Source organism: Plectropomus leopardus, chromosome 6, assembly GCF_026936395.1.
Source record: "Plectropomus leopardus strain MGB_pleo_1.0 chromosome 6, ASM2693639v1, whole genome shotgun sequence".
NCBI classification, from domain to species: domain Eukaryota; kingdom Metazoa; phylum Chordata; class Actinopteri; order Perciformes; family Serranidae; genus Plectropomus; species Plectropomus leopardus.
In genome coordinates, this window is record NC_142181.1 from 22,661,395 (window position 1) to 22,689,189 (window position 27,795).

Sequence of the window (27,795 nt, forward strand, 5' to 3'; positions counted from 1 at the left end):
GAAGTGTTCTATGTTTCTGTGCATGGATGTTTTTTCACATCATGAATTAGAATGACTGATTTAAGCCTTGACTTTTTGTGTTGCAGACAATTTGTCAGAAGACACCAAAAGATTCGGCACAGTATGAGGAATGTAAGACGGCTTTACAAGCAGTCAGCAAGGTGCGTGGGTTTAAGGAGTCAACCATAAATGTTACACAAACTCATGCTGGATTTTCTGTTTTTATATTTACAGAAATTTTCAGCTGCATATCTATACATATTATTTTGATATATATCTATATATCTTTGGAAGGTTCCTATCTGACTGAAGTGACTCTAAAGTATTTAAGTGGCAGCAATGAGAAGGGCTCTTTGAATCCTTCAGATATGAGGAAAGGTGCTTGAAAAGTTCCAAAATTGCATTTGGGCTTCTCCCCATGGACTGTTTACCTGTAATTTAAACGTGATTGGTCAATACTACTCAGACTACAAACCAAAACCAAAACACTTCCAATAACAAAATCACGTCCTGTCACCTACATATTCGAGGCAAATATGAAGGATCTTTTAATAGAGATTACATTTAAAGTCACCCCTGCCGGTATCATTCCCCAGCTGGCCACCAATGTTGTTACACATTGATATTTGGTTTGATTAAGGATGTGACATTGGGTAACATAATTCAGTGTCACCACAATATCTAGCACCACTGTTGATTTGATGCAGAATACTGGCAACAGATGACATTAATATTATGTTGGTTTAAAGTTTTTGTGTTGTTAAATAGCTAAAATACAATATTTTCTAAACATCTTCATGTAGAATAACAACATTTTTCCTGAGGTTTCGAGAACAATACCCAGCGTCATAAGGTTAATGTCCACATAACATAAATTCCAAAAAAGTTTAAAATATTGTCAACCTGATTTTCATTTCAACCAAAATTTTATGTCTGCCTGATTTCAAAGTTCTACTTGTTTCTCATGTCGTACTGACGTCCATGCCAGTCTCATAATTACATGGTCTAGAGTTCATGCAGTCTCATTCTCTTACTACTGCATTTATCTTTTGCTGAGTCCTTATAAATTATGCTATCTGTCCTTGACATCATGACATTTTCCATTGAGGTTAAGGAAACCAACTTAAGAAAAGACATGGGACATTTTAATTTTTTTTTGGCTATTTGTCTGCAGCCTTGGATTAGGCAACAAGGCATTCACTTCCTATTTAATATTGTATTTTGGTGATGAATTGAATTTTTATCCAAAATTGCAATAAAAAGAGCTCATTTTCACTTCGATAAATATGAGCAGGTATTTAAGAATTAATAGAAAGAAAGTAAAAAGCTGAAGGAATCTGTTTATTGTAACTAACAGATACTATGTGTTTGTGTGTGAGCAGGTGGTAAGGAAGTGTAATGAGGGAGCTCGCACGATGGAGAGAACCGAGATGATGTACACCATCAACTCTCAGCTCGAGTTCAAGATCAAGGTATTGACATGGCGTGAATTATGTGAAATAGTTGCATGTTAGGTAGAATATATTTTGAAAACAACGTAATTCAGCTGACATGAACAAGAGACGATTCAACATTTTGGGAAATTTGTTCAGATTTGCTTTTTTGCTTTCAGCAACAAAGCAAACGTGTGTATTTCCCAAACTGTTTAAATGTCTCTTTAAATGTGTATTTATTAAGCACATAAAACATGTGCTTATGCAGTGGTGTATTAGCATGCATGTACATATGGAGACACACCACCGTCACTCACTTGTATCTACACACACAATGCACACAAAACTTGGCAGGCTCAGTGTGTCTAAGTAGTGTGGAAAATAGCTGTTGGCACATTTGGTATGCACAGATGTCTCTCGAACATATTCTCAGCCTTCATTACCAGCTGTTCACACATGCACACACACATTTTTGATAATACCAACATCAAAATACTGTATTTGGTTAGATTTATTGCCTGTTCATCACATTTTTCTTTCTGCTTTTCCCCCAGCCTTTCCCGCTCGTCTCATCCTCCCGGTGGATGGTAAAGAGAGGAGAACTGACTGCGTTTGTAGAGGACAACGGCATCTTCCTCAAACGGACGTCGCGGCAACAAGTCTACTTCTTCCTCTTCAATGACGTTTTCATCGTCACCAGGAAGAAGAGGTGAGTCTGGTTCTGTGTGTGGTGTGAGCGTGGCTTCGGTGTGCAGCCATTTCTCATAACTCACCTGTTCTGACACGTTGAGGCCGAAAGTGTAAACATAAGCCGTTGATTTTCACTGTGAGAGTGTGTGAACCCTGAGTATAAGGTGTGTGACATTGTCTGTGTAGTTTGTTTTTTTTATAACTTGTTGTGGCAAATGAGCCTGTTCAGGTGAAGATTTGAGATCTATGCTGAAATGAAAGTGAAACAATGAAATTACAAGAGCGAAAAACAACAGCTTCACAGTCAAAATATGACGTCATTACCAGCAGGATGGAGGAAGATTTTTATAAAGTCAAGAGGGATTTGCACTCTCAGATGCACAGCCCAAACTTCCTCTGCTTTATGGGTGTGTTTATTAAGCTGAACAGGTGCAGTTACCTGAACCTGCTGCGACTTGGCATCATGAATCCGAGCCTGTTTTTTTTTAAATGTTGTCGAGGTTTCAACATGTCCTGATGCCATGAATCATCTCGAGCAAGTAGACCTGCTTAATGTCAGTGAGTCTGCTTTACCCTCATCTGTTTCCTCCAGTTTTAGGCAACATTGTGAAGCATGCCATAAAGAGGACTTCCTTGAAATTATGTGGTTTTCATTTGCATGTGTGTAGTGTGGGTGTGCGCGCAGTCTATTTTGCCAAAAAAAAAAATTGCTTCCCGTCCATCTCCATCTGTGTCTGGAACTGATTGTCCCGCCACTTGCAAAACTAAGAGTTCCTAAGAATCATTAAATAAAGGGGAAAAAACATTCCTTGTGATATTTTTCTGGGAATCTGATCCAGGACGGCAGACTCCAGCAGTGTGTGGTGTCAGGCCTGTGTTTGTAAGAGGGATTTGGGAAAAGGGAGTGCTCCGGAATCACAGTGTGTTTTTATGCGTGTGTGTGCGTCTGAATGGGAGACGCTGTTATAATATTGGTTTGTGCTGCGGGTGAGTGCTGGAGCCCTGCTGTGGCACGCTACTCTACTGCACTCCATCTGCAGTAATCAAAACAAAAACACACCAGGGGTACACGAGGCTGGTCAGGCACAGCCAGGTCATAAACCCTCCTAGACATAATGCTGTAATGGCTCTTTTCCTTTTCATTATGTCTCGAGTGTTTGTGTGTGTGTGTGTGTGTGTGTGTCTTTAAAGCAGCTAACCAAGCTTTGTTGCCAGATGCAATACTCTTATGTGCCTGAATCCTCTTTGCTTCTTCTAGTCTCATTTTTCATGAGTTAACATTTCGAGGAATACCATGAAGGGGAAAAGGTCAAAGCCACAGCACTTACACAGCAGACAGAACAGAGAACCTACAACCCGAGACTATTTACTGTTTTATAGGACTATATATTTTAGGACTATATATATTTTAGCATTCAGAGGAAATAGAGCCCAAATATGTATCAGTTGATTGGGAATCCTAAAGATAAGTATGCTGTCTTTGAATGGGGTGCAATAGCATTTATCAATTCTAAGTCTGCATCAGTTCAGCTTTTAATGATTTTAAAGGTTCAGCATGTGGGATTTAGTGGTATTTATTGGCAGAAACGAAATGTTATAGAATAATTATGTTTTCGTGTGTATAATCATCTACAAACATTACCTCAGAATGAGCTGTTTATACATGTGGAGCAGGTCCTTGTCTACAGAGATAGCCATGTTTCTCTGCCATGTTTCTACAGAAGCCCAAACAGTGGCTCTAGATGGGGCCATTCGTGTTTTGCATTGGCCACTGTAGTTAGCAGCCCCGATGACCCGTACAGCATCGGAAAAACACTGATTTTTAAAGTGAATCTGCTTCATTCGGTGTTTTTACTGGTTTAAATCACCTGATCAATTTGTTTTGGGGAATAACAGACCTCTTTGGATAATTCGGCTCTTGGTAAAAACCTCCTGAATGTCTGGATGTTAAGTCACCAAAAAAGAAAGGTGAGTACACATTAGCACGTGCTGGGCTAACAGCCTGTCTGCGATGAGCAGCGGCGGAAAACACAAATTTTTACTGGGAGATTGATTTTTTCAGTTTTTTACTGGTGTTAATCTCCCAGTGTGTTTGTTTTAAATGGGAAGAAACTTCTGCAGATAATTTAGCTCCTGGTAAAATCCTCTTGAACAGTGAGTACTGAAGGCATCCTAACGAGGAGTTCACGCTTGGCACACGGGACAAGTTTCAGGTGGTTGCAATCTGAGATCCTCACCACTAGGTGCCACTAAATCCTACAAACTGCTGCTTTAAAAAAAATTACGGTTATAAATCTGAGTTTAAACAATTAGTCAGTCTGATGGAGTCTATTTTTTTTGGTGACTGTTTTTTTAAATAGATTAATGGTTTTAAACAACAATGCCAAATATTCTCTCATTCCAGTTTCTCTAATGTGGGGATTTGCTGCTATTCTCTGTTTTTTTTATATGGCTGTAAATCAGATATTTTTGGGTTTGGGAGTGTTGATCAGATAATACAAGACATTTGAGAACTTAAACTTGGACTCTGGGAAACCGTGATGGAATTTTTTAGTACTTTTTTATGTTCAATGGAAAAAAAACATTTGATTTCTATAGAAAATAATTGCGATAGTTGCTATTATAAAAGAAGATAAGATAAGAGATCTGTTATTTTATAAACCTCAAACTGGATCCAAAGTGAAACTGGCAGTGAAACCAAGCCTGTGTCAGACTGGCCTATTGTCACACAGCGGGGGGAGTTTTGATCTGCTGCTCTCTGGTTCACAGGAACACTTACATAACACTGAGTCCACACCAGCTGGCTCTTCTCTCATCTTCACCCCCCGTTTTCCTGTGTGATATCGGGCATCATTTAAACATTCAGTATTGTTGAGGTCTTCTCTCTCCCTCTTTTTTCTCTCTCTGTCCTTCCCTTGTTTTTCGTGGTCATGACCTTGTGGGGTTTTTTTCTACTGTGTGAGTGTGCGTGCAAGCCTATAATCCCAACACTTTCTGTTTTAGTTTTTTTTCTCCTCCCTCTGTTTGTTTGACTATGCCATAGTCTCAACACTCCTACTGTACTTTGCACTAGAACATTATGCTCTTACCGTGTGTGTGTCTGTGTGTGTGTGTGTGTGTGTGTTTGTAGGTATGTGTCAGCATGCATGCTTGACTTAAAGTCCTATCTCAATATCTCTCTGAGGATTTGCGTTAATTCTTCTTGTGTGCTGAAGAACTGGTTGTACACTGGCAACATGGGAGCTGGCACAGCTGTGATGACGTGTGAAAGAGGCCTGCGCTATCTCTATAGCTGCAGAGAGGTTTTCATTCCAGCAAGTGTGTGTGTTTGTTTCAGTGTAGTAGCCACGCAGTAGAAAGATCCATTCTCTTATTAATCAACGTTTTAACGCTTCTTTCCCACATTTTTCCATAGAATATTTAGACAATTTCCCAACTTCATTCCTGTATTTAGCAATTATCCAACACTGTGTATTCACCCGCACAGAAAACTCACCCCACAAACATGCCAGTTCCCCACCCATCCCATTCCCCAGCATCATGTAAATGGCATTCGTAGAATTTCACCTGGGGGGCTGTCAGGCTCCAAAATGCTGATGACTATAAATTTCAAGCTAGGTAAAGTTTGCTATTGTCAGGATATTGGTTTACTGAAAGGTCTGAATTAATGATGTAATGATGATGTCAACATGGACAAAAAATAATTTATTGCAGTATTTGAAGGGGATTTTAATGGAATATACACACGTTTCAAGGGTTTGAAAAAAAAAGAAATTAACCAAATCTTACAAACCACCTTGAATTTTTTTCCTCACTTGAAAAATTAAGCAAATAAGTGAAGTTTATTTGAATACCACCTTTCACAGATACAAAACCACAAAGTGTGTGATATATATAAAAAACAAATTACACAATTAAAACACAATGAAAAACAATAAAAAAGACAAATATATCATATCATATATCATATCATTTCATATATCATACCATATCATATCAAACACACCACCCAAGGCCATAAATAAAATACAGCAGCATCACATGAATAAGGACAGAGAAAAAAAAGAACATATTTGGATAGGCCAACCAAAAGTCTGTCTTGATTTAAAAACATTTTAAGATAAGTAAATATGTATCTTTAAAAAAGTAGTTTGTAGTTTTGCCCATTTTTATATACACAGTTTTTACTCTTTAGAAACTCCTTAAAATATGCATATAATTCATGATAAACTATTATTCTCTTTAAATCCTAATAAAGTTACATTTATTACATCATTTCTATTAATGCGTAAATCGATTTTAATTTTCAGATAAAGAGGAGGGATGGATGCTGTTTTATAGTGTAAAGCTTTGACAGAAATATACTGTGAGAAATCTATAGGTTTGTAAAACTGGTTGAAAATGTGAGTATGAGTGATTGGACTTGGGAGAAGAAACATATTTAACAAATGCATAAGAGAGTTGTATAAATCTTCTTTTCGAATTCTTGGCAAGAAAGCACATAAGCCTATTTTCCCAAACGTCACCCTCTTCCTTTAAGCTCCAGGTCAGTGTGGTGAGCCTGAGGCAGAGAGCAGCTTGTGGTTACAGTTGGATGTGGCTTTTGAACAAATACTCACTCGCCACTTGCTTTTTCTTCCACTCCTTCTGCTTTTATCTGATCTGTTGCTCTCTCCCCCTTTAGTGTCTGTCTCCTCTACCAAAAAGTCAAATTGGTTGTGGGTAACAGGCTTTAAGTTAATTGACTGCTTGACAATAGGGGCTGATGGGTAACAGTTGAACCTTGTTGAGAACCTCCTAAGCGTGACAGGACTTCCAACCAGTCGTGACCCCAGGGTCCAGAGTGTATGTAGGTGTGTGTGTGTGTGTGTGTGTGTGCGTGCGTGCGTGCGTGCGTGCGTGCGTGCGTGCGTGCGTGCGTGTTAGAGTGATTAAAACAGCAAGACAGGAAGACATGGACATATACACTGTTAGCTACTGCTTGTTAACCGTTACCACTGTCTGTGCTCATGTGTTTAGCACACTAATGGACATGCTGGCTTACAAGAAGCTTGTTTCTGTCCAGTAGTTTCTCAGCTCGGCTGCTGTTTGAGTCTCAGGTTGATGAAACACAAGTGGGCTGAACTTCAGCTGCTTATCTTCAGAAAACTATGAAAACACACCCACATTTTTTTTTATCCAGGTTCAGTGCTGCATTAGAGGTGCCATGTTCCACAATCATTTCCAGATGTTTCGAACTAACTCTGAATACACAGGGTCATGCTCAGGTAGAGGTACTCATGGGAAATGTAGGCATGCACTAAAGAAACCAGATGGCAAATTGTATTATAAAAATGATGTAGTTAATTTGTTAAAACAATCATATGTCTGCCATACCAGATATTATGGATTTATGATATGGGTAACTCTGGTGCATAAGGTACCAGAAGGCTAGATATATTAATACCTGCGTTGAGGTAAATCAGAATCTGTTATATATATATGTACCTTTTATATATGAACAATTACATGGCACTAGAAATTGGTGGGAGTAGCCAGTCATTGCTGACAAAGTAGTCTAAATAAAACAAAGGAAACCAAAACTGTGATATTTCATTTATTGGACATATACTAAGCCAAGGATGGAACACTCACATTTTATATTTACCAGTTTTAATTTTGACAATAATTGATGAGAATGAAAGGGCATCACATCCATGGCTTTTTATTACATTTGGCCAACGCATTAGAAAATTAATGGTGTTAAGTATTGTTGTCTTCCGAGGCCTTTTGAATTAGGTTTTCATATGCTATGCATGTAGTTAGAAAGTTTTCACATTTTCTAAGACACCTGGATTAAGTGTTGATGATCCTGAATTTGTTTGCGAAATGTTGGTGCACACAGTTTATGCAGTTACGTGTGTCCACGCTGTTTGTGGATGAGGCCCGTTGTGCTGTATAAATAACAAATACATACATTAGAATAAATAAATATTTGTTTGACACCAATATCCAAAACTGAGTGGTGCTTTTTAACTTTTCAGAGCGTAAATTATCGCAATGATCCAGCTCTGTTTGTATGCGTTGGTATGTGTCTTGAGTTTCCATTTAGAAGAGCTGTTGTTTTATTTCCATATACTTTCAGAAACATGAACATTATAAAACAGCAGCCCACAATGTAACAAGAAGCAAAAATGACTAACTTAAATTGCACAAGTTGCAGGAGCTGACAGATCATATTCCTCTGGAGCGTTACCTTGTATAATTCCATGTGACAAATGCATGATTGATTGATTGTTTATCTGAATCTTCTTCCAGTTTGTTAATTAGCTTATTCATGAGTAGTTTAAATGATGGGTGTTGTGTCATACTTCAAGGCCTACATCTGCAAACTTCTGTGACACTAAAATAAATTGACTTGACTTTGATCGATGACTGCCACTGAATTAAGAGAAATGTTATTCAAGGTTTCTGTCTCTTTTCCAGCGAGGAGAGTTACACTGTGATCGACTACGCTCTGAGGGACCAGATCTGGGTGGGTCCCTGCCAGCCTGAGGACCTCAACCTGTCACCGGTCAGAAGCACCGCCAGCATGCTGAGCTCACGGCAAGCCGGCGCCAACCATCTTTTCCGCCTGTGTTTCCGTAGCAACCACTCGGGTGAAAAGGTGCCCATGATCCTGGGGACAGAGCTGCTGTAAGTGCTCTATTTTGAAACATTTGTTCCTCCTTATTGTGCTGTTTATGTTTCACTTGAGTTACAGATTCAGAGGCATCATGTTTTCAGTTTGTCCTTCCATCCGTACTTAGTCACATTATTTTGAATTTAATATCTTAAGAATGCCTGGAGGGAATCATTCAAATTTGACACAAACATGTACTTGGAGTAAATGATGGATTGAGTAAAATTTGGTGGTCATAGGTCAATGGTCACACTCATCGTGACCTTGTCAGTCTCATTGTTTTGAACGCGATATCTCGCAGTGAGGGAATTTCTTGCAGTCAAGGATGAACTGTTAAGATTTTGTTGGTCAAAGTCTACTCTGCTCATTGCATCCATCTCATTCTTGGGAAGGCAATATCTCAAGAAAACCTTGAGAGAATGCCCTTAACTTTTGCACAAACGTCCACTTGGACTCAAAAATTATTAGAATTAGAGATAATTAGAATTTGAAATAAATTCTAGTTTCCTTTAACATTATAATAATCCTGAATCTTTTTACATACATATGACCAGGTTAAGCTACTCATGAGTTTGATATTCGTTTTTTTAGTCAAGAAAGCAGAGTGTTGCTCTAGCTCAGTTCTGTCTCTTCTCCTTAAACACTACTCCTACTCCCTTATCATTCCTTTACCTGCTTTAATATGCTTTTTAACTTGAAGTAAGAAAATCCCAGTACCCCTCTCTACTTAGCTCTTATTTCTTAGTCTCTTTTTGGATCAGTACAGGTCACAGGGATATTTAGTTACATCTATTCTCAAGCCGCAGCCTGAGCCCGACTGCGTTTTGTTTAAGTGACCTAGGAAATGGATGTTTATTAGTCATACTGTAACATAGACCGGCTGCACCAGACAATGGTTTTGTTGACTTAACGCCGTGTGACCCAACCATCTATCCTGGGCATCTATTTTTGTTTAAAGTCCATTGGTTGTAGCTAAAATGTTTTGCATGTGGAGCGTAGTAAATGATTACTCGCACATCTGACCTAGAAATACAGTCAGCTTGTTAGAACTTCCTTGATACTCGTGCCTGTAGCTGTGATGGTGAAGTTTGAACCAATGGTCCCCGCTCCCGTCTCTCTTTGCACAGCAAATAGAGTGAAAAGCGAGGTTGTTTAAATAGATTATATAACCCGCACAAACAAAGGGGATCAGTCATATATCGGGCTTCATACAGGGTTTATTTGTTCTAGTCAGGGATAGGAATTGCAGTCCATGTGCACACGCGTACACAAATGTGTAAGCACGCACACACGCTCAGTTTTCACTGTAATTATTTTGTGTGGTCCAAGGCTTTGTTGAGGAGTGTTTTCATATGCACAGGGCCTGTTCCTCCTCATTCCTGTACAGTTGGAGAACCTCCCTCTGTATTCTCATTACAGAAGGTGTGGTATTTAACTTCACTGTACAAAACACCGCTCTTAAATGTCTCTTAGTTTGTTTTTGCAGCAGCCAACTGTCCCACATGCACATATTGCATTGTTTTGTGACTATACAGTTATAATCTTAAAGAGGTTGAATTTAAAAGTTTACCACAACTCTGAAATGTTCATTGTTAAAGGTAATAGTAGGGTTTCAATAAGAGATAATTAAGCATCTTAACATTACACTGAGCAGTCCCTCCTGGATTTCACAGGCTTTTGGGGGCTTGATGTATGTGCATGGGGTTTTTTTTTGCAATGAAATTGAGGGAAAAAATGACAATTTATGAAATAGTTGCTTTTTTTGTTGCATAATTTATAAAGATTGAAGGAAGCTTGTTAAGACTGCACTCCTCTGAGTTTCTGATTTATACTACAGTAACATTACTACTAACCATGCATAGTTAATCTATTTCCCCTTGCTTATTTTAACTTTTAAAATATATCTGGATGTTATCGCCTCTGTCAAGATGATTTGTCTTTTTTGTTGTAGACACATTTCAGCCATTCAACAGGTGTTTTTTCTGGTAGAAAATTCAGTGAAAAACAGTATATGCCCACTTTCGTGTAGAATATCATGAAATTGTCTTTCACATGGCTTAGCAGTAATTTTGTGGGTAAATATATAATTTTTGTGTTGAACATGTCCACACATAGAATGTGAGTTTGGAAAAGTTTTGCAGGGAACTGCTATGACTGTTGCTACTCACAGGAAACTATGATTGGTCAAACTTGCAGAAAAGTTGAGGTGATTGGACAATTGCAAGTTGGAGCAACCGCTGAACAGAAACATGTCAAAGTGACAGTAGTTGGAAGCATTTTAATTCAAAGAAACACCTTGATGTGATAACTTTACAAATCAGTTCAGCTTTCATGGTTAAAATTTACATCGAGATGCAACATTCAACATCAGCTTCCCAACCGTTTTTTGCCTGTGATCTTTGTATCTAGGCTATGTCTTCTGGTGACCACTTAGGAAAGATTACGTGGCATTCAGAGGCCTAAAAAGCCTGAAGAACCACTAAAATACTGTAAATCTTAGCTGCACAACTTTGTGTTTGCTCTTCATTGCAACTGGAAATTAAAACCTGCTATAGTGTTAAATAACAGTGTAGATTGTCTGTTATCAGCCCCCATGCTGCTACTAAGTGAAACCCAACAAAGCCATTGCAGTAATAGTGTTAAGTGTGACTGCTATGGGCCTGTGTGGGAGGGAATCTCTGTGCCATGACTCAAATGTGTGGCCCCCAAAACCTTACACACTGCTCATGTATACATGAGGGGGTCTCCTCCTCCTAGTGCCCACTCCACTGAGTGTGTGTGCCATTGTGGTAAGTCCCTAGACTCCCGGCTTTAATAACTTGTGTTTGGGGCCCTCGGCTAATAGGTAATGATGTGTATGTGTGAAGGGTGCAGAGCTCCACTCACTGTAGTTACTGAATGAGCTGAGCGGTGAAGACCCGGGAACTCTCTTTTGTTACAGTGGTTGCTAGGCATTGTTTAAGCTGTTGCCTAGCAGCGGCCCATTGTTAAGTGGGCTGTTTCCCACGACTATCTCTCCCCCCACTTGTTTCCTCACTCTCCCCGACTCTTCTTCACAGTCCCATGTCTCATCTTTTAGACAGCAGCCAGTGTCTGCACTTTGTTTCTGATGACCAGAGAATAACTTCCTTTTCTTACGGCCATTCATTCCAATTTAGCGATCTAACCAAACATGACACATGGAAGTGGTACTACATTAGCCAAACTATTTTGCACTTCTGCTGGAGGTAACTGAAGTAGAGAGTACAGCAAAGAGTATTGATGCTGTACTGTATTGATGAGTGAGAGTAGGAGGCATCAAATGATTATTTTCATTATTTATCAAATTACTTATTCTGATTCAGGGCTGAGCAATGTATCAATATTATATCAGTATCATGAAGTGAAACTAGGTACCATCTTAGATTAAGGATATCGTTATATCGTAAGTGTAGTGTTTTCCTTTTTTTTTTTTAGAGGGTGTGTTACAGTAAAGTGATGAAATCTTCTGAACTTATTAGACTGTTCTAGCTGTTCTGCTGTTCATTAGAACCACATTGTTGATAATTATTTATCGAAAATCCCCAAAGTTAACCCTAAAATATTGTGGCACTGTCTATATCAACGTACTACAAAATTATTGAGATATGTGATTTCTTCCATAACGGCCAGTGCTATTTTGATTACTTGTTAAGTCTATAAAATGTCAGAAAATATAAAATAACAACAATATAATAATAATAATAATAATAATAATAATAATAATAATAATAATAATAATAATAATAATAATAATAATAATTTATATAGCACCTTTTAAGATACCTAAGCTTTACAGAGTAAGAGTAAGAAAACATATATAATTATAAACAAATAAAATGAAAGTTAAAAAAGAAATAAAAACAAGGATGAATACAATATTTAGTTAATAAAATGACATAAAATTCTAAAAAAAAATGTCTAATATGTTTTCTGCAATAATCCAAAATCTAATTGAAAAATCCCATTGGCTTTTTGTCAAGGGTACCAGGGTTGGCCTATAAAGAAAACATTGCTTCGGCACTCTATGATAGAAAATGGAGAAAAAATGATAGGATAGCTGTTTTGTTCTTGTTTTCACAGTTCAAAAGTCAAAGACCACAAGAATGTAGGCCTAATCTGTGCAAAATTTCTCTTGTAACAAGTGTTGGAGCAGATCCATGCATCATATTTCTCAGGAAAAAATACTGATGAAACTAATGAAACTACTAATGAAAACTAGGGGCTGTATTGCATGCACTTCCCTATATTGTTCACTTAAGCACTGAATTTAAGTTAATCCCAAGTTGGGTTGCAATGTGAAATTCCACACATTCTGACTGAAGGCGGGTCTGTGGGTTTTTTTTTTTTGTTCAAATGAAACCGTAGAAATGGACTTCTTCTCATGGTGGTCAGTGTGGGCGTTTTTACTTTCAGTTTGTTCTGCTGACCTCACTGATGGCTTACCTGCATATGTGTATCACTGTGTGAGGTCTAAGAAGCACGTACAGTAGACTGATCTTTGACCGCAGCAGTGACATAATATGTGTGGAATTCAGACGACAGCTGGATCGGAGATGGCACAAGGACGTCTGTGTGATTCTCTTCTCTTCTGTCTGCATCCTCTTCCTTTCTCTGTACTCTTTTGTTTGATTTTTCAGTGCGTCTTCCCCATAACCCCTGATGTTGTGTCCTGTCCAGAGTCAGTGAATAGTGCTTCTCTATCAGTGAAACAGAGCAGCTACAGAAGTCTGCAGGAAAACAGTTCTGTTAGTCAGATATGCAGCTATAACACAAAGCAGCAGCGGTTACGTAACAGCCCTAACTGGAGGAGGGAATTTGTACTTCTTTTGCACACTTTGGCATCATTTTTTTTCTGTCTGCTTTTTTTAATTCTGTTATTGTATTTACTTATCTTACTATGGCTGTTTTTATTCACATGATAATGAGAAACCTGCTGATGGGAATCATTCCTTCTGCGTGGGAGTTTCCCTGGCTGGTCAGCCATAGAGATGTCTATGTTTTTGTTGAAGAAGTCGGAATTGTACCCGGATACCGTTCGGACCTGTGGTTAAATGGAAACAAGGGTGGGATTTGGTTGAGAATAAACAAATTGATAGGAGTGAGCAGAGAGGGTAAAGGATAGAGTGAGAGACAAAAAACAGTGGTCTGGTGGTGATTTGAAGTTGGCAGAGGAAGGAAGGTTAGAACGAGGCTGTCATCGCTCTTTATCTGCTTGTGAGAACGAGGTTTTACAGTGCAGCAGCAGCAAGGCCTCTCTTTTCAGAGGTGAAACGAGCCTCTGACAATAGATTTATGATTCTTGGCATTCTCCTGCAGGTGGGATGAATGGTTAAAGGTTGAGGGAGCTTTACTACCACGAAAAGCCTGATCCTGCACAGGCTTGAAGTCATCGAAAGGGGAAGAGGGCAAGCACCTGCTATTTCAGTATTCACATGCCTGCATGTAAACACACACTCTCACAGTTCATAGGCTGTTTTTTTTACCTGAACCTCTTTTGGTATGTGCCTCACATTCCACAGATAACCATTAAGTGTCTCTCAAACACGTGGTTGCCCATTTGCGCCTGTGTTGGATATATTGAATGCATGTACAGTTATGGTTTCGATATAGTATTTCAGCTGTTTGCATGAGAAAGTGACCTTGGTGTTTTGTATGTGCACATGAATCTGTTGGCATGTGTGTCCAGCTGTCAAAAGCAACAACTAACAGATGCTGTTCCCACAGAACAGCTCGGATGTTAAAAGATCTTGCACATTCAGTACAGAGAAGTAACCAGGCCCTTCCTCAACACTTCTTCTAGCACCACCGGCAGGTTCACATTTGTGGTTAGAGCAAAAATTCTTAACAGCTGAATGGATTGCCATGAAATTTGGTATATAGATTCATGTCCCTCTCACAGTGAATTACTATAACTTTGATGATTGAACAGAGAAAGGTCCACACACTTCAGGTCCTTTTACAGTGTTTTTTTAGGTAGGCCTACTCACAAACCCAGGTTGACCATTTTTTGACATGCGATAGCGGTTTTCGACACTCTATACAATGACTTTAAAACACTTTGGATCATTGTTTCACGGTTCCGAACTATAACCTTCTTCAACATGCTCTATGACTTTTTTTGACATTTGGAGCAATCACTTTTTTGACCATTTTTCCATGGCTTTAAAGCACTTTAAATATTGACTTTTTGGACCATTATGTCAACAGCTAAAAACTACTTAAACATGCTAAAATATGACTATTTTTACATTTTGAAACAGAACTTTTTTTGTTTACTTTGGCTTTAAAACACTTCCCTCTATGGTACATATTATGATGCCAGTGGGGGGACAAAAATGGAGTGTTTTTTTGTCATATAATAGACCAAATAAACCTAATAAAAAGATTAAAAGAAGAATAATATTAAAGAAAAGAATAAAAATTTTCAAAAAAAAAAAATTGGGAAACTTTTTGGGGTATGTTGCCTCGAGGCAACACTGTACGATAATGGAAGTTATAAAAAAAAGTTATTTTCTCAAAATTTGAATAAAATGTATTAAAAAACACCTGGAAAACTTCGACAGGTTACAATGCATACCATTTGAAATGTAAAGAACTGTTTTTTAAGATTTCATTTCTGGCATTTTTGTGGAGAGAAATCACTGACCTGTTCCGTGAAAGAAAGTCTGCCAAAAAGGCATTCAACATGGCCTCCAGAGAGTCACATGACACATTCAAACACTGCTTGAGGTTCCTTATGGTCCTACCTCTTCTTCAAAGTTTTGTGTCATAATTGGCGCTATTTTGTGCAGTTTCTGGCTTTTTTTGGGACATGTCATATTTTGACAGTTTTCTCCATACTACAGAATGGCACTTTCGGTTGTTTTTTCAACATGCTGGTGTTTTAAACCGTTTTTGCAACATTCTATGCTATGGTGTGTCTCAGCACGCTATTTTGAGCGGTTTTCAGCTGTTTTTGGGACATGTCGTATTTTGACATTTTTGGCTATTCTATAGTATGGCATATTTGGTTGTTTTTTCGACATGCTATGCTATGACCTTTTTGGGTGTTTTTGAAACATTATATGCTATGGTGTGTCTCCGCAGGCTATGCTGTTTTCAGCTCTTTTTTGGACAAATCTTGACATTTTTGCTTTCACGATTTTCTTGCATTTTTGGTCTTTTTTTTTGGCATGCCAAATTAGGATGCTTTTGGCCATTTTTGCAACTTTCTGCCTTGCTTTTTTGGTCATTTTTTCGACTTGCTATATTATGGTGTTTTTGACCATATTTGCCCATTTAATGCTATGGCTTGTCTCAGCACGCTATTTTATGTTGTTTCTAGCTGTTTTCAGCTGTTTTTGGGATATGTCTAATTTCGACATTTTTGACATATTATAGCCTTGCTTTTTTGGTCATTATTTTGACATGCTATATTATGTTATTTTTGGCAATATTTGCATGTTTTTATGTAATGGCGAATCTTAGCACGTTATTTTATGCTGTTTTGAGGTGTTATCAGCTGTTTTGGGGATATGTAAAATTTTGACATTTTTGCCTTACTATAGCCTTGCCTTTTCGGTCATTTTTTTCAACATGCATTATTATGGTGTTTTTGGCCGTTTTTGCACCAGTCTATGCTATGGCGTGTCTATGTACCCTATTTTGAAGTAATTTGAAGTGTTTTCAGCCGTTTTTGGGACATGTCATATTTTGACATTTTTGCCTTACTATAGCCTTGCCTTTTCGGTCATTTTTTCAACATGCAATAATATGCTGTTTTTATCGTTTTTTGCACCATTCTATGCTATGGCGTGTCTGTGCACGCTATTCTATGCTGTTTTGAGGTGTTTTCAGCTGTTTTTGGGAATGGACACATTTTGACATTTTGACCTTACTTGCCTTTCACTTTCATTTTTTCAACAAGCATCATTACGGTGTTTTTGGCCATTTTTGCACCAATCTATGCTCTGGGGTGTCTATGCACAGTATTTTATGCTCTTTTGGTCATTTTTTCAACATGCAATAATATGCTGTTTTTATCGGTTTTTGCACCATTCTATGCTATGGCGTGTCTATGCACGGTATTTTATGCTGTTTCAATGTGTTTTAAACTGTTTTTGGGACATGTCATATTTTGAAATTTTTGCCTTACTATAGCCTTACCTTTTCGGTAATTTTTCCAACATGCATTATTATGGTGTTTTTGACCGTTTTTGCACCATTCTATGCTATGGCATGTCTATGCACCTTATTTTGAAGTGATTTGAGGTGTTTTCAGCTGTTTTTGGGACATGTCATATTTTGACATTCTTGCCTTACTATAGTCTTGCCTTTCATGGTCATTTTTTTAACATGCATTATTATGTTGTTTTTGACTGTTTTTGCACCAATCTATGCTTTACTATAGCGTTTCTTTTTTGGTCATTTTTTCGACATACTACATTAGTGTTTTTGACCATATTTGCATGTTTTAATGGTATGGCATGTCACACTCTTTTATGCTGTTTTGAGGGGTTTTCAGCTGCTTTTGGGATTTGTCATTTTTTACCATTTTTGCCTTACTATAGCCTTGTGTTTTTGGTCATTTTTTTAAAATGCTATACTTTGGTGTTTTTGGCCATTTTCGCACTTTTTAATTTCATGGTGTTCCTCAGCATGCAATTTAGGCCGTTTTGAGGTGTTTTCTGCGGTTTTTGGGACATGTCAAATTTTGAAATTTTTCACCTTACTATAGTCTTGCATTTTCCGTCATTTTTTTCGACATGACAAATTATTATGTTTTTGGCCTGTTTTGCAACTTTCTATGCTATGGCGTGTCTTTACACGACATTTTAACCTTGTTACGGCCAGTTGGCACACGGCAAGAAATAACAAGGATGCACACAGATATAATGCAAACAACCAATATTTATTCATATAAATGAGGCAAAAGGTAGTGGGATGTGGACATAGGATCTGGGGTTAGTGCGAGTGTATGGATGCAATGATAATGTGTGGTGTGTGTTGTAGAGTGCAAAAGAAACAAAATGAAAAGCAATGTAGGTCAGCATGGCAGGTTGTCAGCGAAGCAGAAGCGACCATGGGACCAACAGCACCACGGCTTAAATAATTAGAAACGTTGGCCAGTTGCCCCTGATTTGGCAGTGGGCTCCAAATGGACCAGGACCTGGAGACACAAAACACAAACAGTATACATGCCCAGAGAACTAAACCCTCTACAACCCCAGGCCCCTACTCTGGGGTTGTCACAAGCTGTTTTCAGCTGTGTTTAGGACATGTCAAATTTTGATATTTTTTGCCTTACTATAGTCTTGGATTTGTGGTCATTTTTCACCATGCCAAATTATGATGTTTTTGACCATTTTTGCACATTTTAATGAAATGGCGTGTCTCAGCACACTAGTTTATGCTGTTTTGAGGTGTTTTCAGCTGTTTTTGAGACATGACAAATTTTGACATTTTTGCCATACTTTCGCCTTTCTTTTTTGGTCATTTTTCCAGCTTACGATATTATGTCGTTTTTGACCATATTTACATGTTTTAATACTATGAGGTATCTCAGCATGCTATTTTATGCTATGTCCAGCTGTTTTCAGCTGTTTTTGGGATATGCCAAATTTTGACATTTTTGGCACACGACAACCTTGTATTTTTGGTCATTTTTTCAATATACTATATTATGTTTTGGTTTTGAGGAGTTTTTTAGCTGTTTTTGGGATATGTCAAATTTTGACATTTTGGCCTTACTATAACCTTGCCTTTTCGGTCATTTTTTGAATACGCATTATTTTGGTGTTTTTGGCCGTTTTTGCACCATTCTATGCTATGGCAAGTCTATGCGCTCTATTTTATGCTGTTTTGAACTGTTTTCAGCTGTTTTGGGGACATGTCATATTTTTACATTTTTGCCTTTCACAGTAATTTTTTCAACATGCATTATTATGGTGTTTTGGGCCATTTTTGCATAATTCTATGCTCTGGTGTGTCATTGCACAATATTTTGTACTGATTTGAGGTGTTTTCAGCTGTTTTTGAGACATGTCATATTTTGACATTTTTGCCTTACTATAGCCTTGCCTTTTGGGTCATTTTTTCAACTTGCATTATTATGGTGTTTTGGGTCGTTTTTGCACCATTCTATGATCTGGTGTGTCATTGCACAATATTTTATACTGTTTCAAGGTGTTTTCAGCTTTTTTTGGGACATGTCATGTTTTGACATTTTTGCCTTACTATAGTCTTGCCTTTTCGGTCATTTTCCCAACATGCAATAATATGTTATTTTTAGCCGTTTTTGCACCATTCTATGCTTTGGCATGTCTATGCACGCTATTTTATGCTGTTTTGAGGTGTTTTCAGCTGTTTTTGGGGCATGTCATATTTTGACATTTTTGCCTTACTATAGCCTTGCCTTTTGGATAATTTTTTTCAACATGCATTATTATGGTGTTTTTGGTCGTTTTTCCACCATTCTATGCTATGGTGAGTCTATGCACTCTATTTTATGCTGTTTTGAACTGTTTTCAGCTATTTTGGGGACATGTCATATTTTGACATTTTTGCCTTACTATAGCCTTGCCTTTTGGGTCATTTTTTCAACATGCATTATTATGGTGTTTTTGGCCATTTTTGCACCATTCTGTGCTTTGGCATGTCTCTGCACTCTATTTTATGCTGTTTTGAGGTGTTTTCAGCTGTTTTTGGGACATGTCATATTTTGACATTTTTGCCTTACTATAGCCTTGCCTTTTCGGTCGTTTTTTCAACATGCATTATTATGGTGTTTTGGGCCGTTTTTGCACCATTCTATGCTGTGGCAAGTCTATGCACAGTATTTTATGTTGTTTTGAACTGTTTTCAGCTGTTTTGGGGACATGTCATATTTTGACATTTTTGCCTTACTATAGCCTTGCCTTTTGGGTAATTTTTTCAACATGCATTATTATGGTGTTTTTGGCCATTTTTGCACCATTCTATGCTATGGCATGTCTCTGCACTCTATTTTATGCTGTTACAATGTATTTTAAACTTTTTTTAGGACATGTCATATTTTGACATTTTTGCCTTACTATAGCCTTGCCTTTTGGGTAATTTTTTCAACAGGCATTATTATGGTGTTTTTGGTCGTTTTTGCACCATTCTATGCTTTGGCATGTCTATGCACAGTATTTTATGCTGTTTTGAGGTGTTTTCAGCTGTTTTTGGGACATGTCATATTTTGACATTTTTGCCTTACTATAGCCTTGCCTTTTCGGTCATTTTTTCAACATGTATTATTATGGTGTTTTTGGTCGTTTTTGCACCATTCTATGCTTTGGCATGTCTATGCACAGTATTTTATGCTGTTTTAAGGTGTTTTCAGCTGTTTTTGGGACATGTTATATTTTGAAATTTTTGCCTTACTATAGCGTTGCCTTTTGGGTCATTTTTTCAACATGCATTATTATGGTGTTTTTGGCCATTTTTGCACCATTCTATGCTTTGGCATGTCTATGCACAGTGTTTTATGCTGTTTTAAGGTGTTTTCAGCTGTTTTTGGGACATGTCATATTTTGACATTTTTGCCTTACTATAGCGTTGCCTTTTCAGTCATTTTTTCAACATGCATTATTATGGTGTTTTTGGCCATTTTTGCACCATTCTATGCTTTGGCATGTCTATGCACAGTATTTTATGCTGTTTTAAGGTGTTTTCAGCTGTTTTTGGGACATGTCATATTTTGAAATTTTTGCCTTACTATAGCCTTGCCTTTTCGGTCATTTTTTCAACATGCAGTATTATGGTGTTTTGTTCCGTTTTTGCACCATTCTATGCTATGGCAAGTCTCTGCACTCTATTTCACGCTGTTTTAATGTATTTTAAACTGTTTTTGGGACATGTCATATTTTGACATTTTTGCCTTACTATAGCCTTGCCTTTTCGGTCGTTTTTTCAACATGCATTATTATGGTGTTTTGGGCCGTTTTTGCACCATTCTATGCTGTGGCAAGTCTATGCACAGTATTTTATGTTGTTTTGAACTGTTTTCAGCTGTTTTGGGGACATGTCATATTTTGGCATTTTTGCCTTACTATAGCCTTACCTTTTCGGTCATTTTTTCAACATGAATTATTATGGTGTTTTTGGCCATTTTTGCACCATTCTATGCTATGGCAAGTCTATGCACTCTATTTTATGCTGTTTTGAACTGTTTTCAGCTGTTTTTGGGACATGTCATATTTTGACATTTTTGCCTTACTATAGCCTTGCCTTTTGGGTAATTTTTTCAACATGCATTATTATGGTGTTTTTGGCCATTTTTGCACCATTCTATGCTATGGCATGTCTCTGCACTCTATTTTATGCTGTTACAATGTATTTTAAACTTTTTTTAGGACATGTCATATTTTGACATTTTTGCCTTACTATAGCCTTGCCTTTTGGGTAATTTTTTCAACAGGCATTATTATGGTGTTTTTGGTCGTTTTTGCACCATTCTATGCTTTGGCATGTCTATGCACAGTATTTTATGCTGTTTTGAGGTGTTTTCAGCTGTTTTTGGGACATGTCATATTTTGACATTTTTGCCTTACTATAGCCTTGCCTTTTCGGTCATTTTTTCAACATGTATTATTATGGTGTTTTTGGTCGTTTTTGCACCATTCTATGCTTTGGCATGTCTATGCACAGTATTTTATGCTGTTTTAAGGTGTTTTCAGCTGTTTTTGGGACATGTTATATTTTGAAATTTTTGCCTTACTATAGCGTTGCCTTTTGGGTCATTTTTTCAACATGCATTATTATGGTGTTTTTGGCCATTTTTGCACCATTCTATGCTTTGGCATGTCTATGCACAGTGTTTTATGCTGTTTTAAGGTGTTTTCAGCTGTTTTTGGGACATGTCATATTTTGACATTTTTGCCTTACTATAGCCTTGCCTTTTCAGTCATTTTTTCAACATGCATTATTATGGTGTTTTTGGCCATTTTTGCACCATTCTATGCTTTGGCATGTCTATGCACAGTATTTTATGCTGTTTTAAGGTGTTTTCAGCTGTTTTTGGGACATGTCATATTTTGAAATTTTTGCCTTACTATAGCCTTGCCTTTTCGGTCATTTTTCAACATGCATTATTATGGTGTTTTGGTCCGTTTTTGCACCATTCTATGCTATGGCAAGTCTATGCACTCTATTTTATGCTGTTTTAATGTATTTTAAACTGTTTTTGGGATATGTCATATTTTGACATTTTTGCCTTACTATAGCCTTGCCTTTTCGGTCATTTTTTCAACTTGCATTTTTATGCTGTTTTTAAATTTTTGCACCATTCTATGCTGTGGCAAGTCTATGCACAGTATTTTATGTTGTTTTGAACTGTTTTCAGCTGTTTTGGGGACATGTCATATTTTGGCATTTTTGCCTTACTATAGCCTTACCTTTTCGGTCATTTTTTCAACATGAATTATTATGGTGTTTTTGGCCATTTTTGCACCATTCTATGCTATGGCAAGTCTATGCACTCTATTTTATGCTGTTTTGAACTGTTTTCAGCTGTTTTTGGGACATGTCATATTTTGACATTTTTGCCTTACTATAGCCTTGCCTTTTGGGTAATTTTTTCAACATGCATTATTATGGTGTTTTTGGCCATTTTTGCACCATTCTATGCTATGGCATGTCTCTGCACTCTATTTTATGCTGTTTCACTGTATTTTAAACTGTTTTTAGGACATGTCATATTTTGACATTTTTGCCTTACTATAGCCTTGGCTTTTGGGTCATTTTTTCAACAGGCATTATTATGGTGTTTTTGGTCGTTTTTGCACCATTCTATGCTTTGGCATGTCTATGCACAGTATTTTATGCTGTTTTGAGGTGTTTTCAGCTGTTTTTGGGACATGTCATATTTTGACATTTTTGCCTTACTATAGCCTTGCCTTTTCGGTCATTTTTTCAACATGTATTATTATGGTGTTTTTGGTCGTTTTTGCACCATTCTATGCTTTGGCATGTCTATGCACAGTATTTTATGCTGTTTTAAGGTGTTTTCAGCTGTTTTTGGGACATGTTATATTTTGAAATTTTTGCCTTACTATAGCGTTGCCTTTTGGGTCATTTTTTCAACATGCATTATTATGGTGTTTTTGGCCATTTTTGCACCATTCTATGCTTTGGCATGTCTATGCACAGTGTTTTATGCTGTTTTAAGGTGTTTTCAGCTGTTTTTGGGACATGTCATATTTTGACATTTTTGCCTTACTATAGCCTTGCCTTTTCAGTCATTTTTTCAACATGCATTATTATGGTGTTTTTGGCCATTTTTGCACCATTCTATGCTTTGGCATGTCTATGCACAGTATTTTATGCTGTTTTAAGGTGTTTTCAGCTGTTTTTGGGACATGTCATATTTTGAAATTTTTGCCTTACTATAGCCTTGCCTTTTCGGTCATTTTTTCAACATGCAGTATTATGGTGTTTTGTTCCGTTTTTGCACCATTCTATGCTATGGCAAGTCTCTGCACTCTATTTCACGCTGTTTTAATGTATTTTAAACTGTTTTTGGGACATGTCATATTTTGACATTTTTGCCTTACTATAGCCTTTCCTTTTCGGTCATTTTTTCAACTTGCATTATTATGGTGTTTTTGGCCATTTTTGCACCATTCTATGCTATGGCAAGTCTATGCACTATATTTTATGCTGTTTTGAGGTGTTTTCAGCTGTTTTTGGGACATGTCATATTTTGACATTTTAGCCTTAGTATAGCCTTGCCTTTCACAGTCATTTTTTCAACATGCATTATTATGGTGTTTTTGTTCGTTTTTGCACCATTCTATGCTGTGGCAAGTCTATGCACTCTATTTTATGTTGTTTTGAACTGTTTTCAGCTGTATTGGGGACATGTCATATTTTGGCATTTTTGCCTGCCTTTTCGGTCATTTTTTCAACATGTAGTATTATGGTGTTTTGGTCCGTTTTTGCACCATTCTATTCTATGGCAAGTCTATGCACTCTATTTTATGTTGTTTTAATGTATTTTAAACTGTTTTTGGGACATGTCATATTTTGACATTTTTGCCTTACTGTAGCCTTGCCTTTTCGGTCATTTTTTCAACTTGCATTATTATGCTGTTTTTGGCCATTTTTGCACCATTCTATGCTATGGCATGTCTCTGCACTCTATTTTATACGGTTTCAATGTGTTTTAAACTGTTTTTAGGACATGTCATATTTTGACATTTTTGCCTTACTATAGCCTTGCCTTTTCGGTCATTTTTTCAACATGCAGTATTATGGTGTTTTGGTCCGTTTTTACACCATTCTATGCTTTGGCATGTCTCTGCACTCTATTTTATGCTGTTTTAATGTATTTTAAACTTTTTTTAGGACATGTCATATTTTGACATTTTTGCCTTACTATAGCCTTGCCTTTTCGGTCATTTTTTCAACTTGCATTATTATGGTGTTTTTGGCCATTTTTGCACCATTCTATGCTTTGGCATGTCTATGCACAGTATTTTATGCTGTTTTGAGGTATTTTCAGCTGTTTTTGGGACATGTCATACTTTGAAATTTTTGCCTTACTATAGCCTTGCCTTTTCGGTCATTTTTTCAACATGCATTATTATGGTGTTTTTGGCCATTTTTGCACCATTCTATGCTTTGGCATGTCTATGCACAGTATTTTATGCTGTTTTGAGGTGTTTTCAGCTGTTTTGGGGACATGTCATATTTTGACATTTTTGCCTTACTATAGCCTTGCCTTTTCGGTCATTTTTTCAACATGCATTATTATGGTGTTTTTGGCCATTTTTGCACCATTCTATGCTGTGGCAAGTCTATGCACTCTATTTTATGCTGTTTTAATGTATTTTAAACTGTTTTTGGGACATGTCATATTTTGACATTTTTGCCTTACTATAGCCTTGCCTTTCACAGTCATTTTTTCAATTTACATTATTATGGTGTTTTTGGCCATTTTTGCACCATTCTATGCTATGGCATGTCTCTGCACTCTATTTTATGCTGTTTCAATGTATTTTAAACTGTTTTTGGGACATGTAATATTTTGACATTTTTGCCTTACTATAGCCTTGCCTTTTCGGTCATTTTTTTAACATGCATTATTATGGTGTTTTTGGTCGTTTTTGCACCATTCTATGCTTTGGCATGTCTATGTACAGTATTTTATGTTGTTTTGAGGTGTTTTCAGCTGTTTTTGGGACATGTCATATTTTGACATTTTTGCCTTACTATAGCCTTGCCTTTTCGGTCATTTTTTCAACTTGCATTATTATGCTGTTTTTGGCCATTTTTGCACCATTCTATGCTATGGCATGTCTCTGCACTCTATTTTATGCTGTTTCAATGTATTTTAAACTGTTTTTAGGACATGTCATATTTTGACATTTTTGCCTTACTATAGCCTTGCCTTTTCGGTCATTTTTTCAACAGGCATTATTATGGTGTTTTTGGCCATTTTTGCACCATTCTATGCTATGGCATGTCTCTGCACTCTATTTTATGCTGTTTTAAGGTATTTTAAAGTGTTTTTAGGACATGTCATATTTTGACATTTTTGCCTTACTATAGCCTTGCCTTTTCGGTTATTTTTTCAACATGCATTATTATGGTGTTTTGGTCCGTTTTTGCACCATTCTACGCTATGGCAAGTCTATGCACTCTATTTTACGCTGTTTTAATGTATTTTAAACTGTTTTTGGGACATGTCATATTTTGACATTTTTGCCTTACTATAGCCTTGCCTTTTCGGTCATTTTTTCAACTTGCATTATTATGCTGTTTTTGGCCATTTTTGCACCATTCTATGCTATGGCATGTCTCTGCACTCTATTTTATGCTGTTTCAATGTATTTTAAACTGTTTTTAGGACATGTCATATTTTGACATTTTTGCCTTACTATAGCCTTGCCTTTTCGGTCATTTTTTCAACAGGCATTATTATGGTGTTTTTGGCCGTTTTTGCACCATTCTATGCTTTGGCATGTCTATGCACAGTATTTAATGCTGTTTTGAGGTGTTTTCAGCTGTTTTTGGGACATGTCATATTTTGACATTTTTGCCTTACTATAGCCTTGCCTTTTCGGTCATTTTTTCCACATGCATTATTATGGTGTTTTTGGTCGTTTTTGCACCATTCTATGCTTTGGCATGTCTGTGCACTCTATTTTACGCTGTTTTAATCTATTTTAAAGTGTTTTTGGGACATGTTATATTTTGACATTTTTGCCTTACTATAGCCTTGCCTTTTCGGTTATTTTTTCAACTTGCATTATTATGGTGTTTTGGGCCGTTTTTGCACCATTCTATGCTATGGCAATGTCTATGCACTCTATTTTATGTTGTTTTGAAGTGTTTTCAGCTGTTTTTGGGACATGTCATATTTTGACATTTTTGCCTTACTATAGCCTTGCCTTTCACAGTCATTTTTTCAACATGCAGTATTATGGTGTTTTGGTCCGTTTTTGCACCATTCTATGCTATTGCAAGTCTATGCACTCTATTTTATGCTGTTTTAATGTATTTTAAACTATTTTTGGGACATGTCATATTTTGACATTTTTGCCTTATTATAGCCTTGCCTTTTCGGTCATTTTTTCAACTTGCATTATTATGCTGTTTTTGGCCATTTTTGCACCATTCTATGCTATGGCATGTCTCTGCACTCTATTTTATGCTGTTTCAATGTATTTTAAACTGTTTTTAGGACATGTCATATTTTGACATTTTTGCCTTACTATAGCCTTGCCTTTTGGGTCATTTTTTCAACATGCATTATTATGGTGTTTTTGGCCATTTTTGCACCATTCTATGCTATGGCATGTCTCTGCACTCTATTTTATGCTGTTTCAATGTATTTTAAACTGTTTTGGGGACATGTAATATTTTGACATTTTTGCCTTACTATAGCCTTGCCTTTTCGGTCATTTTTTTAACATGCATTATTATGGTGTTTTTGGTCGTTTTTGCACCATTCTATGCTTTGGCATGTCTATGCACAGTATTTTATGCTGTTTTGAGGTGTTTTCAGCTGTTTTGGGGACATGTCATATTTTGACATTTTTGCCTTACTATAGCCTTGCCTTTTCGGTCATTTTTTCAACATGCATTATTATGGTGTTTTTGGCCATTTTTGCACCATTCTATGCTGTGGCAAGTCTATGCACTCTATTTTATGTTGTTTTGAACTGTTTTCAGCTGTTTTGGGGACATGTCATATTTTGGCATTTTTGCCTTACTATAGCCTTGCCTTTTCGGTCATTTTTTCAACATGCAGTATTATGGTGTTTTGGTCCGTTTTTGCACCATTCTATGCTATGGCAAGTCTATGCACTCTATTTTATGCTGTTTTAATGTATTTTAAACTGTTTTGGGGACATGTCATATTTTGACATTTTTGCCTTACTATAGCCTTGCCTTTTCGGTCATTTTTTTAACATGCATTATTATGGTGTTTTTGGTCGTTTTTGCACCATTCTATGCTTTGGCATGTCTATGCACAGTATTTTATGCTGTTTTGAGGTGTTTTCAGCTGTTTTTGGGACATGTCATATTTTGACATTTTTGCCTTCCTATAGCCTTGCCTTTTCAGTCATTTTTTCAACATGCATTATTATGGTGTTTTTGGTCGTTTTTGCACCATTCTATGCTTTGGCATGTCTATTTACAGCATTTTAATGCTGTTTTAAGGTGTTTTCAGTTGTTTTTGGGACATGTCATATTTTGACATTTTTGCCTTACTATAGCCTTGCCTTTTCGATCATTTTTTCAACATGCAGTATTATGGTGTTTTGGTCCATTTTTTCACCATTCTATGCTGTGGCAAGTCTATGCACTCTACTTTATGTTGTTTTGAAGTGTTTTCAGCTGTTTTTGGGACATGTCATATTTTGACATTTTTGCCTTACTATAGCCTTGCCTTTTCGGTCATTTTTTCAACAGGCATTATTATAGTGTTTTTGGCCATTTTTGCACCATTCTATGCTTTGGCATGTCTATGCACAGTAT

At 37.0% G+C, this 27,795-nt stretch overlaps 1 protein-coding gene across 1 annotated transcript in view; it reads left to right on the forward strand.

The window, feature by feature from the left end:
* Positions 1-27,795, forward strand: part of LOC121943467 (rho guanine nucleotide exchange factor 26-like) — a 61,524-nt gene that overhangs the window by 12,785 nt on the left and 20,944 nt on the right. The window contains exons 9-12 of the mRNA XM_042486984.2: positions 87-161; positions 1,383-1,472; positions 1,988-2,142; positions 8,589-8,798. Of these exons, the coding sequence (XP_042342918.2) occupies positions 87-161; positions 1,383-1,472; positions 1,988-2,142; positions 8,589-8,798 (530 nt within the window). The remainder of the gene's footprint in view (positions 1-86; positions 162-1,382; positions 1,473-1,987; positions 2,143-8,588; positions 8,799-27,795) is intronic.